The sequence below is a fragment of the Cnephaeus nilssonii genome (assembly GCF_951640355.1).
Source record: "Cnephaeus nilssonii genome assembly, chromosome: 21".
Classification (NCBI taxonomy): Eukaryota; Metazoa; Chordata; class Mammalia; order Chiroptera; family Vespertilionidae; genus Cnephaeus; species Cnephaeus nilssonii.
Genome location: NC_137092.1, coordinates 25,472,991 through 25,487,339, shown reverse-complemented (window position 1 = coordinate 25,487,339; position 14,349 = coordinate 25,472,991). Strand labels below are relative to the sequence as shown.

The following is a 14,349-nucleotide window of genomic DNA, read 5'->3' as shown; positions in this document are numbered from 1 at the left end:
CTATAATACCCACTCCTCCTGCTCACAAGCCCTTCATCAGGTTGCCTTAGAATTGCCTTCTTATGTGTTCACCTTCCTCCTGGATTGCGGGCTTTCCGAGGCTAGTGAGCGCTGTTGTTTTGTATGTATTTTCTGCTGCAATACCCAAACCTATCACAGCGCCTGGCCCATGGTAGGTATGCAATCAGTATTCGTGGAATCAAAAAGTGAATGAATGACTGAAGAACAGTAAGAGTCCTCTGGGGTGAAGTTTTTCTTTTTCCCCGCTTGTTTTCCTTTGAATCTTTTAAATATCTATTTAACTACACCACGTCAACACTAAAGCCACACCAAATTTTCAAAGCTTTCTGTCTTATTTATTTTTTTTAGTGCAATGCAGAATTATTCTACTGTCCACACAAAAAGTTAAAATTTATGTTGAACACCCTTTCCTATGCTGACAGGAAAGAAAAAGAATAATTCTTCAAATAACAATGAAGACCCTTTCCTTTCCTCTCTCAAATAGACCCATAAGAGTTAACCATCTTGCCCTAGCTGGTTTGGCTCAGTGGATAGAGCGTCGGCCTGCAGACTGAAGGGTCCTGGGTTCGATTCCCACCAAGGGCATGTGCCCAGGTTGCAGGCTCAATCCCCAGAGGGGGGCATGCAAGAAGCAGCTGATTAATGGTTTTCTCTCATCATTGATGTTTCTATCTCTCTCTCCCTTCCTCTCTGAAATCAATAAAGAAATATATTTTTTTAAAAAGAATTACGATGATTAATACTCTTAAACAAAAAGAGTTAACCATCTTTATTAATTCTCCTATGTCATTTACTCTTATGAAACCCTTGTAAGATGAACCTGCTATTACTGAAGCCAATTGTAAAGAAGCGGGAGGAAGTGTGAGGAAAGAAAGGCGGGCTCTGCAGTGGCAGGCAGGATGTGAGCCCTGGCTCTGCCACCGGGTGACTCTGGCCACGTGACTTCATCTCGCTCAGTCCTGGTTTCCTCACCTTTGAATTGAGGATGAGAAATCTACCTCATGGGGATCTTGGGGGATAATGTACGGGAGCATGCCGAGCACAGTGGTCCATGACAAATGTTCAATAAATGCTAATTCATTTTTTTCCGCCTCTGCCAAAACTGTAAGTCCCCACTTCTTTCATTTTGTCATGCCCAGATCAAGTCACATGGAAAATCACAGCCAAGATCTCCACTTACCCTTCGCCTTTTCTCAAAGTTGATCAGCCCACCCTGAAAGGAATTAAAAGAGAGAGAGAGAGAGAGAGTGACAAACCAAACTACTTTGAAACACAGCCAAGCCCTGTGTTATTCTAGGTCTTACTAAAATCAATCGAAGGTTTTACTTAAGATTAAAATAAAGTCATCAATATCAATGGCACTATAATTATGGCTATTATGGAGGAAAGAAAGCATTGTTTGCTTCCAGAAAAATATTTTTTTAATTATAATAGGACAGGATAGGCAAACAGCCTTCTCTTAAACAACTAAAACAGAAATGATTGAGGAATTACAATTCAGAATCCAAATACATTTGCAGAACCAGGAAGGGCTTGAGTAAATGTTCCATTACACTTTTTTTTAACCAAAAGTAACAAAAACAGATGGTCCTTGACTCATACTAGGAACCAAATTGTCAATGGTTTATCAAAAGGGAAGTCTCTTCTACACAGCATCATGAAAAGTTAAGTTTCAATTCTTCATCCCCCAGCTCCTATCCTCAGTAGGCTGAATTTAACCTCTAAATCATTGGTCACTCCCCAAAATTCCCAACACTGGTGAGTGTTTCCTGAGATAAGCTGAGGCAGAGGATGTGAAGAGACATAGGAAATGCAACATGAATGAGCATGTCCACAACATTTACGTGAACTCGGAGGCAGGTGTATGCAAAATTACTGCTACTCCTTCTAATAAAGGCTGATTACATGTGATAACCACGGGGGGGAGAGATGAACGTAAACATATCCTTAACTTTCATTTCAATATCAAATTTATTCTCCACTTAATATTTTAGTAGTTACTAAAAAGTAGCTTATTTGACTGGGTCGAGCTCCTTTCCTGTTGAAGGAGACAAAGAGGAAGAGCACGCATGCCCAATGTGGCTGCCTCAGAGCAGATAATAATAAGGAAAATATGGAATACTTAAAAATCCACAAACTTGACTCCCTACCCCACCAGATAGGATGGAATGTTAGGGCATATTACCCCCTCCCAAAACCCAACTCAACATCAACTTCTTTCTCAAACCCATTCCTTCATAAGGTCTTGCCATCTCTTTCCTCATATGGAACTAATCATGACCTCCCCTCTTACCAAACTGCAACTGGTTGAATTCTTTATTTTCTATCAACCCTGCCAGCTTTGACATCTACCTTCCATGGGATTGTGAGCCACTTCTGGTTACTCATCTCTGTATTCTTCATAGCATCTAGCACAGTGCCATGGACACAATGGGCCCTCGTTAGATACTAACAAAAGTGAATTTCTCTCTTGGGTACCCAATGAGAAGGCTGCAGGTGCAATGTCGCCACCTGCACAGAACTCACCTCGATGTAGTCCTGGAGAGCGGTGTCGAGCATGGTCAGGTCGGTCAGGAAGGTGCCCAGGTAGGGCACAGTGCCCTGCATCAGCCCCTGAGGAGGAAGCACAACAAAACTGTCTTGGCTGCTACTGACAAGCCTACGGGTTTCAATAACCTCCACGCTGGAGCAAATGGACCTGCTGTGGGCTACGTTCAGCAACGTGCCCATTCGCAGAAGGAAGCAGCAATCTTTGAATGGCCAGGTAAGCCGTGACAAGTTTAATTCAGAACCATTCAGGGCCTAATTTGGGGCCATTGGTACTAACCCCATGGATAAATTGTTGAAAATCCCTACACAAATAGGACAAGAAGTCCATCATCTAATATCTGACTTTCAAAGTTTTAAAAACTGAGCCTCAAAGCCAGGAGACCAGATAAGAGTGCCCACAGGGGGCTTATATGTTGCTCAGGCTCAGGCCAGAGACGTCTCTTTTCTTTCAGAGAGGTGGACACTCGAGTGGTTTGGAATGGCCTGGAGAGGGATGGCCTCGCCGTCGGTGAGGGGGCGGGACGCTGCACACAGGAGAAGAGTGTGCACCACAAGAGGGTGCGATGCCGCTGCTACAATGGCCCCCTGGTCTAGACTTCATGACTCACTTCCAAAGCACAGGAGGGAGAGAGAGAAGGAGTAAGTTTAAAGGGGAAAACCTGGCAAACTCGACATGAATTAAGGCATGAAGGCTAATATCATGAGTGACACCGGATGTCATCCTGTTGTCATGTCATTCGCTCCTTGCTAGAATGTGATGAAAATGGCACTTCGCCCTGTGACAGTCTCCCCCAAACCCATAACTTCAGTCTAGTCACTAGGAAGACAACAGACTCGCCCTGGTTGTGGGACATTCTAAGGGCACCAGGACAGTGTTCCGTAAGATTGTCAAGGTCATGAAAAACAAGGCAAGACTGAGAAACTGGCACAGACCGGAGGAGATTGGGAGACATGACAACTGAACGAGGCGGGTAAGCTGGGTCGGACCCTGGAACAGAAAGAGGACACTAACGGAAACGTGCTGAGATGCAAGGAAGGTCTGCCCTTAGGCAGCAGTGGCCTGCCAGGGTCCGTGTCTCAGCAGGACAGGTGTGCATGGTCACGGAAGATGTCCACGAAAGGAAACTGGGTGAGGGTTCACAGAAACTCACGCACTACCTGGAACTTCTCTGTAAATTCCAAAATAATAATTAAAAAATTGGCCCTTGGCAATCAGGTAGAAATACTTCAACTGCAGGTATATACTGTATTAATTTCACCAAATTTCCTTTGAAGTCATCTCTGTTCTCCATAAAGGCACCAAGCACTAATGATGTTGAAAATAAAATAAAAGGGTACTTCCATGGACACCTTCTGAATTCCACTGAGGCACTTAGGAAATTCTGGCCAAAAGAAACCCCCGCGAGGACAAGGCCAGGCTGCACGCCGCGAGGTGGCTGCTTCCTCAGCCAGAACTGCCTGGTGAGGGTCACGCCAAGGAGGGCCTCGTCCTTCAGGGCCTCACGTCAGCCGCAGCTCGTCCTTCCCCATTATGCACTCAAGGTCTCATCCCGGACCAAAATAAACTTCTTTTTTTTTAACAGCTATTTTTAACTTGTCTTTGAACAACTGAAGAGTTGGAAATGTTGTAAATTTGTATGGCTTTATGTTACAGAGCCCTATCATTCAAGAACGTTCCCGACTTATGTGCAGCTTTCCAAAGAGAAGTCCTCTGTAAACAGGATGAGAATATCAGAGTTGTCAGTCTCTAGTCTCCTCTCTCTGCTTTCCCTCTTGTATGCTTATAGTTAGGGGAGCTTTTTAAGTGAAGCTAAAGATGATAATAGCTATCCTTCCGTCTTAAGGAGGGAGGTCTGGCACTCCTCTGAGCACTGGAAACGAGAAAGGTTTGGCTGGCCCTTGGGGTTAGGAGAGCTGGAAACTGACTTGAGGGTGGGAACAAATGAGATCTCCCAGCACAGGATCAAATCCTCCTGGCAGCGGATATCTGTCCCACCTGGTCCTGGGCCACCACGTGTGCAAAGCTGACTACGGAGGCATTCCCATCGGGGAGTGGAGCCCAGGAGGTCTCAAGGCCAAGGTGGCAGCAGCTTCTCAGTGCAGGAGTGGGCGGAGGAAGACAGCAAGAGGAACGGAAGTCTACCTGCGGCAGAGTGTTCCTTACAGAAAAAAGCCCCCCAGAGAGCACCATGATCCGCGACTCTCACTCAGTGTTTACTTCCTGCTGGGTCCAATGGGAGTAATAACGCCTTTCCTTTCCTGCAGATCCCCAGGGTTACTGAGAGCAAACAGGCAAGGGGTGGGAGGACGCTCATGAAAGCCTGGGTCCCTGCAGATGAAGGCGCTGGTGGCATGTGGGGGCCGCTCCCCACCCAGGCGGCTCTCCCGTGGGCCTCGGGAAGAACCGGGTGCACGTACCATGTCCTTCTGCAGCTGGAGCCGCCGCTGCGTCCGCTTCTGGTTTTCTTTCACACTGCTGTCCAGGTTGGCAAACTTCGAGGTTCCTTCCTGAAAGAGAAGCACACACAGAGGAGAGTGATGGAGAAGGACCCTGGAAAGAAGGGAAGTGGCGCCTACTGGCTGGCACGGACCCTCCGCACAACTGTCTGGATGGCAGGCAAAATGGAGAGGCCTGCAGGGGGCTCGGGCTGAATTATGCAAATCCACACTGGCTGGTTGCAAGTGGTCTATTTGTAGAAAGACCTGGGGGCCCTGGATTATCCTGTACCCCCCTGCATGGTAATAAGAGCCCTGGTTTGGGTATAAAGTCAATCGTCAATATAAGACAGGCAATTCCTGGAAGTGGAGACCATTTTTTACACATCTCAGATTTCACTCAAAGTCATCCCTCGGCCTGGAAATGAAGATCTCTTCCCCTGGACATCGTGTGATTTCTCGCTCTTGGCCTGAAGTGCATGGGCCAGCATTCTGTGAAAGAAAAGGGACTATTTCTGTGGTATTTCTTAGCCAAGTGAAACTTTTGTACCGGAAGTTCTTTGAGGAAGTCCAGTACTGGGCACAGCGCGAATCTGTGAAAGCCAGGACCTCATACACGTTCCCCCGTCTTCTCCCCCAGTCAAGCCTCTCAAGTTGCCTCTCAGGTTAGAACTCTTACACGTCAACCCTTCCTCTGGGCGCCTGAGGACAGATGACTGTCCCTTCCCTCCTCCCGTCTGTTGTAACAACAAACTCTTTTAAACTCTTCTACATAATGACTCATCTTGAGTTTGCTGACTGAACATAAAGTGTTTTCCGTTTTGTGGTTTCAGTCTTGTTAAGTTCTCATTTTCCAGGAACTGTATGAATGGGAGGCAAATTGCACAGTTCAGTAGCGTATAACCTCTACATTAGTTTTCCCTTAGTCAGTTTCCCTGGGTTCGTTAAGTTTTCATAGCTTGTGGCCTTTTATTACCGAATGGCTGCTAAAGGGTCTCGGCCTTCCCCATGGCAGGGAGGTGTCAATTACCTTCTATCACTCACAACCCTTAACCCAGGCCCAGGGACACCGCTGGGGACAAAACCCATAGTGACTTACTGTCCATTTTAATTCTCCCTGTGACAGAGGATAATCAGGAGCATTACCATTTAATAATCTCCTACTTATAGTTTTTCCTGGACTAGGAGTTTGTGAGTCCTCCCAAATTCTTGAGAATTTTCTTGGAGTAAGAAAGCCATTCTTTCTGACTTTAATACGAGTGTCCATCTCTGCCAGAGTGTCAGTCCTTCTGGCTCCCTTCCACTTGCTTAACCACTGGCAGAGGAATATGTAGGAAATGATTGCAGATATACCTAACGTTCTTACGAAGGGCGTTGGAACAGTTAACAGGCTCCTGAGAACCACAGATGGGGGGGACCTTGACAACGCACTAGAACAACCTGCTCATTGGTGGAGAGGCAATGCCTGCTGTGGGAGGTAGGAGACGCACTGACTTCACAACTTCGTGAGGAGCGTCCATCGCTGCTGGATGGTTGGCTAGTGCAGTTCCTCCAAACATGGTGTCCGCGGAGAGTCCCCTATTTGCCACATCCCACAGTTTCAGTTTCTCTCTTCCTCAGCCCTACATCCTCTGCTCTGCAACGTCTCACACCAATCCCTCCATACTTCTCGAAGCTTTTGACAGGTTTTGTGATTACATCACTCAGGTTCTTTCCTTCTGCCTCTTCTCTGCTCTCGCTCACACGATCTCAGTAATTCTTCTTTCTATCAAAGTCATCTTCCTGGTTTTCACTATACTCATGTCTTTGCAAATACTATCCAGTCCCAAGACCTTAATCATCACCTACATTGGGATGGATTCCAAATCTCTCCCTCCATAAACCTCCCACTACTCAACACTCTCCTCTTTCCCTCTCACGTGCAAATTCCTCGCCTGAGTCTCACCAGCTCTCTCCACCTTTAGCAGAGTTCAGTTGCCCTCATTCATCCTGTTGTTGGCCTGAGAGGGGCCTCTTCTATTCGGGAGATACACAAGCATGGGATCATTCTCAATAAATGTAGATTATTTGCGTAGGTATTCACTGTCCTAGCAATTTCCTGCTCCAACTCTGAGTGTGCGTTTGGGGGCTTCACTGAACAGTACATTTGTACCAGAGCCAAATTCTTGGGCCTTCCTGAAAGTTATGTGTGTCAATTCAACTGGGAAGAATTCTCTTAAGAGTCCCAAGAACCAGGGAGATTTGTGATGTTCTGCTTCCCTGTGGTTGTGATATTTGTAGATTCTGTAATTTACCTGCTTAGAATTATCTAAGTTCTAGAAATCATAAGGAGGTAACAGGTTTAAGATCATTTTTGAGGAAAATAAAAACATTTTTCCCAACGAAAGGAAAACCATAGATTCTTGCTGATTATAATGTTCCCTCACTCATTACATCTACCCAGAAGTAGAAGAGTGGCCATTTAAGACTAAGATTGCGCAACCACAAATCAGTCTAAGTCCAGGTGGTTCTTTTGAGAACCTAATACCTTAATTTCATTTTCACAACTGTGCTGAGATTTAACACCCAGAATCATATATTTCATAGTAAAGAATGATCAACAAAGATGACTGGAAAGAGACCTACGTGTACATATGTACTTGGCCCCAACATTCCACTATCATTAATGATAATGCACAGACTACATGAGTTCATAGCCAAGTTTCTCATTTCTTTGGGAGTAGGGCCTTACATAAGAAATTTAACTTAGAGCACTGAGGTAAACTTCTACGGTTAAGAAAGGTTTATGGGACCTTTAATGTCTAGAGATAGCTTTGCTTCTAAGGTTTCAGCCAGAAGACCGTCACCAGGCAATGAGCTGCACACTATTCAATTTATCTGCTTTGCAAGGATGACTCAGAGCTCTTGCGATTTGAATGTGTGGCTCCAGTTAGTCTAGCTTTCTATTACTGACCGGGAGACCACTAAGCCATCTCCTTCCAGCCAGATGAGTTTCCATTTAAAGTCTGCAAATCCAGGGGGATGTGGAGCAGGGGAGTAGTAATGTGATCTCAGCGATCATTGTGTAGAGTACAGTTGAGCAGGTAGGCCAAATCCAGAGTCAGACATCAGCACAAACTACTCTGCTCATGCTGTCTTCTCTAAGAAGGGCTAATAGTGGGCAAGTTGTTTAAGTCATGTGAATTGTAAGACCCATCAATTCATGCAGTCAAACATAGTTTCTGAACACCTGCTACAAGCCACGCACTGTGTTAGGCATCAGGGATGTACCCGTGAAAGAGAGAAACCCAGACCCTGACTGAAAGAGGCTTGCAGGCCAGTAGGGAGACAGGCGAAGTACACAGGCAATGCCAAGGGGACATATGAGAAGTGCTAGGTCAGAGGAATGACGGGCTTCCTCTGGAGCACATGCAAGGAACCTAGTCAGGCCTGAGGGTGTCCAGGAAGGCTCCCAGCAGGAGAGTGTACACGACAACATGAAGGATGAGTAGGACTTAGAAAGAGAACAATCAGAAAGACCATAACCAATGCCCTTGGAGGAAGGGACTAATCTAACAGTTATCAACTGGACACCCTTCCTTCGTCACCCCACCTCCACTTGACTTTCACTCCTATTCCAAGTGTCTGCCTAAGGTCACATATGCAACTTCTACTTCATTTATTTTCATGTATCATGCATACTTTGGTTACATGAGGTCAGTAGACTAAATGCTATTATTGTCTCCAATTTATGGAAAGTAGAGTAAGGACAAGTGGATAATTCTGAAGGCAAAGGATTAACAGGGGCAATAGCTTGCCAAATACTAAAAATAACTTACATCTGCATAGTGCTTTCAAATATTTTATCTTAGTCAGTCTTCAAAACCCTTCCAAGAGGTCAGTAGACTAAACGCTATTATTGTCTCCAATTTATGGAAAGTAGAGTAAGGACAAGGATCCTACCCTCTAGTTGCCCAGTTCAGGGCTCCCTTAGGGTAGCGCATCTCCTGCTATTTTGTAACTGTCCACTCCTCTCCCTCCCCCATGAGACTGTCATCTCCTTAAAATCAGAGACCGCCTTCAATATGGTTGTACCTCCATTACCTACCACATAATGAATGCTCAATCAATATTTGTTGAACCGCTGACTTACCTTCTCTATCAAGCTGTCCCTGATCTACCCTGTCCCCTACTCCCAAGGGGTCAGAATGCACAGGTTTTAGAGTCTCACCAGGTTGTATCCCCATCTAGCTGCACCGCCTACCACGTGTGTGACTTAGGGCATGTTACTTATCTGACTCTTGGCTACCTGCAAAACGAGGATCATAAGGTCCGCTTTATAGAAAGGCTATGAAGATGGTATCTGCTCTATGTTCACCTCTGATGAATGTTCACAGCCTGTCATGTGCATCTTGGACTTATTCTCATTTAGTGTCTTTATCTACCAACGGGGAAGGTGAACTCCTGAAAACAGGATCTGTTAGCCACCTTCCTACCTCTAGAGGCTGGCCCAGTGCTTTACAAATATTAGGTATGCAACCAACGCCCGGAGCAGTAAACTGCAGCACGCTATACCTTCACCTCGCCCGGGGTTCAGCAGTCAGCATCATTTGGCGTTCAATAAATATTGCTGACTGACAGATTGTGCAACGTAGTCCAAATAAAGGATGTGGAATTGCTGGCTTGGCCTCTGTCATTCTAGGAGATGTTTTGCTGAGAAGAAATATTCCAGGGCCTCTTACCCACCTAACTGCCAGCACTTGGTATTTGCAGAGCAGCTCGTTAAAGAGGGACGCACATGAGCACAAGTTTCACAATCTGGTTGCGTAACAAGTGAAGCCGAGGAGCTGGACTTTGGATTTTCTCAGCCCCAAGCTTCTTAGATTAGGCATTAAAAAAAAAACCACACAAAAAAGTCTGCCTTCTAGTCACGTGAGGCTTTCTCCAACTGCAGGAATTTAAGGAGACTCACCACCCCCACCCCCCGGCACCCCCTACAAGCCACTGTTCCCTTGAATGGATTCCAGAGTCAAGAGTGCCCCCTGTACCCATGCCTCACCTTCATCAGCAGTTCCCGGCTGGTCAAATGATTATTATGGTCCGAGAAGATGTCGGAAAGTTCTTCAAACATTAGCATTCGCTCTCTGTAAGAGGGATCAAGAAAATATGAACAAATGAAGTTAGGAAAACCTACACCTTCAGTCCAGCTGTTCCCAGCACCTATAGCTACAGAGGGATCACACTTGATCTCAGGGTCAGTGAGTGATATGAGCAGATGAAACCAATGACTTTTTCCATGCAGGGTGGCTTTTTTTTTTAAGTAGATATGATCACTTGTATGAAGAGAGGGATATTTTCTAACTATGTGTTTTGTAATCATAAAAATATTGTTAAATTGGGGAATTAAATTGTTCGACTGGGACATGTTCTCTTCAGGAAAAAAAATTTATCTTGGCAACACACACGGCCCCATGGACCTGAGAAATTATCTTGGCCGGTCCCCTCATTTTAGAGATGGAGACGCCAGGGTCAGGGATTGGCCCAAGTTTCCACTAATAACTGCTGAGCTTGGCAGGTACAGAACCCAAGTCTCCTGAATCACAGACTCGGAGTAGATGATGGGATCAAGATGGACTCGGGAGTCAGAGGAGTGGGTTCAAATCCCAACTCCGCCACTTGCTCGTCACGTGATTTTGGACAAGTTGCTTCTCTTTTCTGAGCTTCAAGTTTCTTATCTGGACAATGGAAATACCAACAGCTGCCTGCAGGACTGCTGTGAAAGCCAGCAGAATCACACATGCAAAGAGCCCGCTCTGTCCTTGCTCCTTTTTGTTCACTACGTCTCCATGGGCCTCAGGCTTTTCCCCACGCACCCCTCCAGGGTTACTGAGTGGATAATTCTGAAGGCAAAGGATTAACAGGGGCAATTTCATTCCGTATGCAGCATTTTCATTATCACGAGAAAGCCATTCTCAACAACTTACTTGTTTCACGCGTATAATACTGCTCTCATAATTAAGAAAACCATGCAAGCGATTTATATTTTGGAAAAAACAATTAAGAAATTGATTACATGTCAGGCTAAATAAAGAGAAATAAATAGACATCTTCTTTGTCCACTGAAAGTTATTAGCATAAAGGGTGACAGGGAAAATGATAACCCAGTAAGCTATCTTAACCCTGTCACTTGAATTTAGCAACGGAAACTATGTAAGGCTGATAACAGAAGTGTCTTCTCTGAGGAACTGTGACACTGCTGCAGCATCCCTGCTCAGACGTGACCCAACCATCTAACTAAGAAACAAACCAGGCCCCATGCTGTGCAGAATGCCCCTCTGAGGTTGATTGCGTGGTGCGTGTTCTGAATAGTTAATAAAGCCAGCTGGAAGAATGGACTTTCTCGTATGAACCAAGGAGATTACTTATTTTCTTACTGATTTTCTTAGTTGTGTTTTAGCCTCAGGTTTGCTGTGGAAGAAGTCTCTGGCTCTAAGTGGCTTTTCATAGTGGTCAATTTATCAGCCTCCAAAGAAAGCTAGGATTGCCCTTGACTGCCATCAGAGAAGGCTGCAATCAGGCCAGGCTGCCTTTTAGCAACTGCCCATGCCTTTGCTTTTGATACCACAGTTGGGGAGCAGTGGTAAGGAGAAGGAGGTGGAGTTGGGGGTGTTGAGGATGAGGACTCTGTACACAGCTGACTTTCCCACCTATTTAAGAATTTTCTAGGACCCATACCTTTCAGAACATGTATGTGCAGAGGAAAATCAATCAACTAATCTCCCTTTCACACAGAGTCACCTAGATTATTCAAACTAACGCAGAGGAGAAAGAACCCACATGCACAGTGCTAATTAAGAAAGTTGCTCTGGACTTTGAAAAGCCTGCCTGCCAATGTTTCTACTGCGAGATAACGGCATCATAAGCAGAGCGTAAGCTTTGGGGGCCAAGTGGTGGTGGTTTCTACAGCTCTGCAATGCCAGGCATTAAGATCATCCATTTCAATGTTTCCCCCCTTACCCACCAAAGAATTATGTAATAAATAATTAGACTTCTCCCAAGCAGACTCTCCTCCGACTGGGACTATGAGCTCATCAGTAACCTTGAGATCCCTGGCACTCACTTTTTAGCGTAAATCTAGGAAACTCTGTTTTACCCATCTGGGGCTCTTGCAGTTTGGAGCGTGTCCGTCCCTTTGGGCTTAATCAGCTCTGAGAGAATTGATGAAAGTCAGTACTGGACCTACTCTAAGGACCAAACCCACCAATTCCACAAGAGTGAGCCTGCTAGGGAGCCAGCTGGCCTCTCTCCTGACTGAAATGGACTATACTGCATACAGTATAGACTATAAACAGTTTACACATTCTTCCGATACAGCCTGACTTCTTGATTAGCTCAAACCTAGGCGGACCTGTGGTATGTAGCTGGCCTAGTCTGCAGCCAGGACACATCCCCCAGCCTCTCAGCCTGGACTGCCTCAGGGCCAGAACTGCCTTCTCACTCACCCTTCCCTCCTTTGCAAAAAGTTCTCTGGTCTACAAGAGAAGCTCTGGAAATGGGGGAGAGAGAGAGAGAGAGATGGCAAAATAACAAGGACATTAAGTTATTAATTATTCCAAAGGCCGCACCAGGAAAGGTGAAGAAAACAGCAGAAAGGAACAGTTAGAGGTGTTGAACATCGCTAAGCTAGCTTTTCACATGCCAAAGCAGAAACAACTGAAAGGAAGAAACAACTGAAGCCACAAGAACAATGTCCTGGCTGCACACGTTACCCCTCACATCTCGGATCAGCTTAGGGCTTTGGGAGGCTGAAACATAACCTGAACTAATGGCAGCCCAGCTGGTGTGGCTCAGTGGTTGAGTATCAACCTATGAACCAGGAGGTCACGGTTCGATTGTCGGTCAGGGCACACACTCAGGTTGTGGGCTTGATCCCCAGTGGGGGGGCATGCAGAAGGCAGCCGATCAATGATTCTCTCTCATCATTGATGTTTCTGTCTATCTCCCTCCCCCTTCCTCTCTGAAATCAATAAAAAATATATTAACAACAACAACAAAAAAGAAAGAATGGCAAATGGCTGTAACTTCATCACTCCACAGCCTCATCCCTCAACATCCAGACGATCAGCAGCACATCCTTAAAATGGTCCCTGCAGCCCATGACCTTGGCTCTGGCGCACTGTGAGAACGAGAGTGGCTGCTGCAGCGGCCCTGCCTTAAATTCATGAATGATTATGGGTAAGACGCACCCTGCCTGGAGCACACGGGGGCTTTCAGATATGTTTCTCTCTTTACAAATAAGAGCTTTGAAGGTGAGGACCCACACCATGTAGGCAGCAAATCATCCCTCAGCCAAAGCAAGCTGAGCAGACACTTGGGAACTTACTTTGGGACAGCAGCCCACGTCTTTTTTAACCGGTAGATGGAATTGGACTGCAGTGCCGAGACGATGGCCCTCAAGGAGGAGAAATTCTTCAGGATCCTACATTCCTATATGGAGAGTGATTAGAACAGAAAAGGCATTTAAATATCAATACTACAGTGAGCTGGCCATTTCCCGTTTTTAGAGGTATCACAGCTGCTCTGAATTCGTACCACGAAATAGGCAGCTGTATAAATACTGAACATCAAAAAGTGGCTCCTTACTCCCACCCCAGTCACTGAAGCACTTTATAGATTTTGGCACTCTATGCTTGTTTTTCTCTCCTTTAATATATTTTTTGTGTTGTTGTTACAGTTTTATAGTTTCCAGCTTTCCTAGTAAAAACACGACTGGAGGTGAGTCTGTAGAGCTACGCTAGAGAAAGCAAACTTACTTCTGCTGACAGCACACAGCTGCCCTAAAAATACACATGAAAGATCACTGCATCCTTTAGACCCACAGAGTGAGCGGGCCAGCAGCCACCTCAAGGTCAGATGGTATCGAACATCTCATGACCAACCCTCGCCCAGCGAGGTGTATATAACTTGGCAATAAGAATTCACCACAAGTTGAACTTTGGCTTTTATGTTCTTAGCCAAGAGGGAATATTTTTATACACATTCATTTCGTTTCAAATTGGCTTGTGCCACAATCATAAACATTCAGAAACACCTTGGTACTTCAATGTTTCCAAAATAGCTTGGGCTTTTAAAATCAAATTCATTTTGGCGACGCTTGAAAACAAAATAGAAGGAGAACAGGAAACATTCTGGGTGTCATTTTGTGGGGAAGGAGAAAGGCTCTCTGATTCCGAAACTTAAGCTGCCACAGGGAGTCTACAGCCTGAGCAGCCAGTGACCGTGGAGTCCAACTTCCGCTGAATGAATGGCAGGGATGGCAGGACAGCCGGGGCAAGGGTCCCAGGCCTGGCTGCACGGGGAAGG

At 45.7% G+C, this 14,349-nt stretch overlaps 1 protein-coding gene across 2 annotated transcripts in view; it reads right to left on the bottom strand.

Moving 5' to 3' along the window:
* Positions 1-14,349, bottom strand: part of RGL1 (ral guanine nucleotide dissociation stimulator like 1) — a 220,785-nt gene that overhangs the window by 19,190 nt on the left and 187,246 nt on the right. For both annotated transcript variants that reach the window (XM_079760833.1, XM_079760834.1), the window contains 5 exons: positions 13,370-13,473; positions 10,046-10,130; positions 4,990-5,079; positions 2,548-2,634; positions 1,202-1,234 (listed from right to left, as the gene is read on the bottom strand). In XM_079760833.1, the coding sequence (XP_079616959.1) occupies positions 1,202-1,234; positions 2,548-2,634; positions 4,990-5,079; positions 10,046-10,130; positions 13,370-13,473 (399 nt within the window). The remainder of the gene's footprint in view (positions 1-1,201; positions 1,235-2,547; positions 2,635-4,989; positions 5,080-10,045; positions 10,131-13,369; positions 13,474-14,349) is intronic.